This window comes from Penaeus chinensis, chromosome 20 (genome assembly GCF_019202785.1).
Source record: "Penaeus chinensis breed Huanghai No. 1 chromosome 20, ASM1920278v2, whole genome shotgun sequence".
Classification (NCBI taxonomy): Eukaryota; Metazoa; Arthropoda; class Malacostraca; order Decapoda; family Penaeidae; genus Penaeus; species Penaeus chinensis.
Window position 1 is genome coordinate 10,848,161 of NC_061838.1, and position 2,500 is coordinate 10,850,660.

Here is a 2,500-nt window from a genome sequence, read left to right on the forward strand (position 1 = left end):
AAACATACGTTAAATCAATGAGTGAATGAATACAAACAACACGCGCCCACTATACTGTTATTAAACTAGTCGACTGTCTGCGGGCACTAAATTAACCGCTTTATAAATCAACCGCTAAGATCCTTTTTTTTCTTTAGATCTCAGCCCTTTAGGTGTCATTGAAGAGTAATACTTCCGTGATAAGCCAATATCCCACGTTCCAATACTGCATAAATAGATAAAAAAAAAAAAAAACGAAAACAAAAATAAAGCAATACAAAACTGAATATATAACTACTAACTTAGAAAACTAAAAATCAGTAGACGTGTAATGATAAAATGAAAATAGAAATGAGAGAGAGACAGAGAGAGAGAGAGAGAAAAAAAAATAACCGACCGTCCTCGCTCCAGACGTCAAGACCCACGTCGAGTGATGTGGTTTGGTTGAAGGACATCATCCGTGTGTGCGTGTTATTGATAGCTCTCCTTGAGGAACAGGTAGGACATTCACAGAACGAACGCCGCCCCTGACTTGCGCGTGAAGTGCCAGGACAAACGTTGTCACTTACAGAAAGGAAGGCAGGAGTGCCACATATCGCTTGAGTCCTTATTCGCGAGACGGTGGGCAATAAAGTCTTCCCTTGTTCCCTGCTGGGACCACGTTACTGATTTTCACTCTTTATATTTATCCTCTTATTTATATCATGGCTTCCAATAGCGGGTCTGAAATATTCGTCTGCGTTAAATAAAAAGTAAGATAACTGAGATGCAACTGCAAGACAGTTCAGAGAACAAAAGGAAACGCGAAAGCGAGCTTATCTTCGGGCCGAGGCTCCGTGGATACAGAACAGCCATTTTTCTTTCTATGTCAAAAGAGGCCTTTAAGACCAAATAAGGGAAGGAAATTCGCGTTGACAACTAAGCCGTTGCATGTCCCTCTTAAGGAATTATTACATGGATCTATCTTTTGCAATCAGTTTGCGTTTTCTAGTTTGAGTCTAATGTGCTACTTGTGTTGGTTTCATTGTGTGTGTGTGTGTGTGTGTGTGTGTGTGTGTGTGTGTGTGTGTGTGTGTGTGTATTTTGGTTAGGATTTTATTTTTGCTTTTGTGACAGAAACAACCATTCCCTGAAACAGAAGCATTACAATCACAAGGAGCGCAAATTGGAAGATACGAGAGCCCAGAAGAGTTTAAAGACAGACAGGAAAAGGACTCGCTGTTTGTTGAAATGCCAGAGGGATGGCTTTCCACAGTTTCCTGTACACGCTATATTGGCTTGGCGCTCTGCTTGATGTTCACGCGTGTCAGTTGATGTGACAGTCGTCTGGGAATGGCTTACCCGTGACATAAGAAGACTAAAGATTAAGGTTAAATATAGCAAATGAACGTTATACTCGTATTATAGTACTGTACAACAAAATTGATTTTTCTCTTTCTCACATCAGCGACAATGAAATAATTCCCCCTTATTTGTCATTATCTGTCTGCCATTCTTATTTATCGAAAATACGATATGTCAAATAACTTGTTCATCGTCAAAAATAAAGACAATTTTTGAGATGTTATCAGCAAAACTCATCAGCCGATAATTATAAACATTTTATTCACTTATTGTAATCGTCATTATTATTATTATTATTATTTTTATTATTATCATCATCATTATTATCATTATTATGGTGTTAGTTATTATTATTACTATTAATTATTATTGTTATTATTATTACTATTAATTATTATTGTTATTATTATTACTATTAATTATTATTGTTATTATTATTACTATTAATTATTATTGTTATTATTATTGTTATCATTATTATTATTGTTGTTAATTTATATTATTATTATTATCGTTATTATTATTATTATTGTTGTTTATTTATATTATTATTATCGTTATTTTTATTAATATTATAACAATTATAGTAGCAATATTATAACAATTATAATTGTTATTATGATTATTATAATCATTATTGCTGCTGTTATTATCACTTATTAGGAGAAGAAGCATTTGTATAATTATTATCATTATTATATATATTATCATATTGGTGTTCTTGTTATTATTATCATTATTATCGTTACTATTATTGTTATTATTATTATTATCATTATTATTATTATTATTATTAGCATCATCATCATCATCATCATCATCATCATCATTAATCATCATCGTCATTATTATTATCATTATTATTATTGACTGGGTCCGAACAACTGAATGAAATAACAAAACATATTTGTCTTTCTTCATTGAATTTACTATCTCTACCATTTATGTAATTCTTTGCTTGACACAAAGGAGGCAGACAGTAATGACAGACAATGAAGTGGCTAGAATAGACCTCAGCCACATTTTTGATGACTTCGCCAGTAAAGAAAGCACGATTGAGATTTTATTCTTATCAGTTTGATACATAATTTAATATATCAATATTAATATTATCGTAACTGAATACAGATCTGAAAATGTGTAGAAATCATCTCCACCATCCTCCAGGTCCACGGGG

General features: G+C 32.6%; 1 protein-coding gene across 4 annotated transcripts in view; it reads right to left on the reverse strand.

Moving 5' to 3' along the window:
* LOC125036154 overlaps positions 1 to 605 on the reverse strand; it is a 10,298-nt gene extending 9,693 nt beyond the window's left edge. For 2 of the 4 annotated variants that reach the window (XM_047628580.1, XM_047628579.1), the window contains exon 1: positions 377 to 605. In XM_047628580.1, coding sequence (XP_047484536.1) covers positions 377 to 437 — 61 coding nt within the window. In that variant the 5' untranslated portion in view covers positions 438 to 605. The remainder of the gene's footprint in view (positions 1 to 376) is intronic. The other 2 variants (XM_047628576.1, XM_047628575.1) reach the window with 2 other exon arrangements.
* Positions 606 to 2,500: the final 1,895 nt, after the last annotated feature.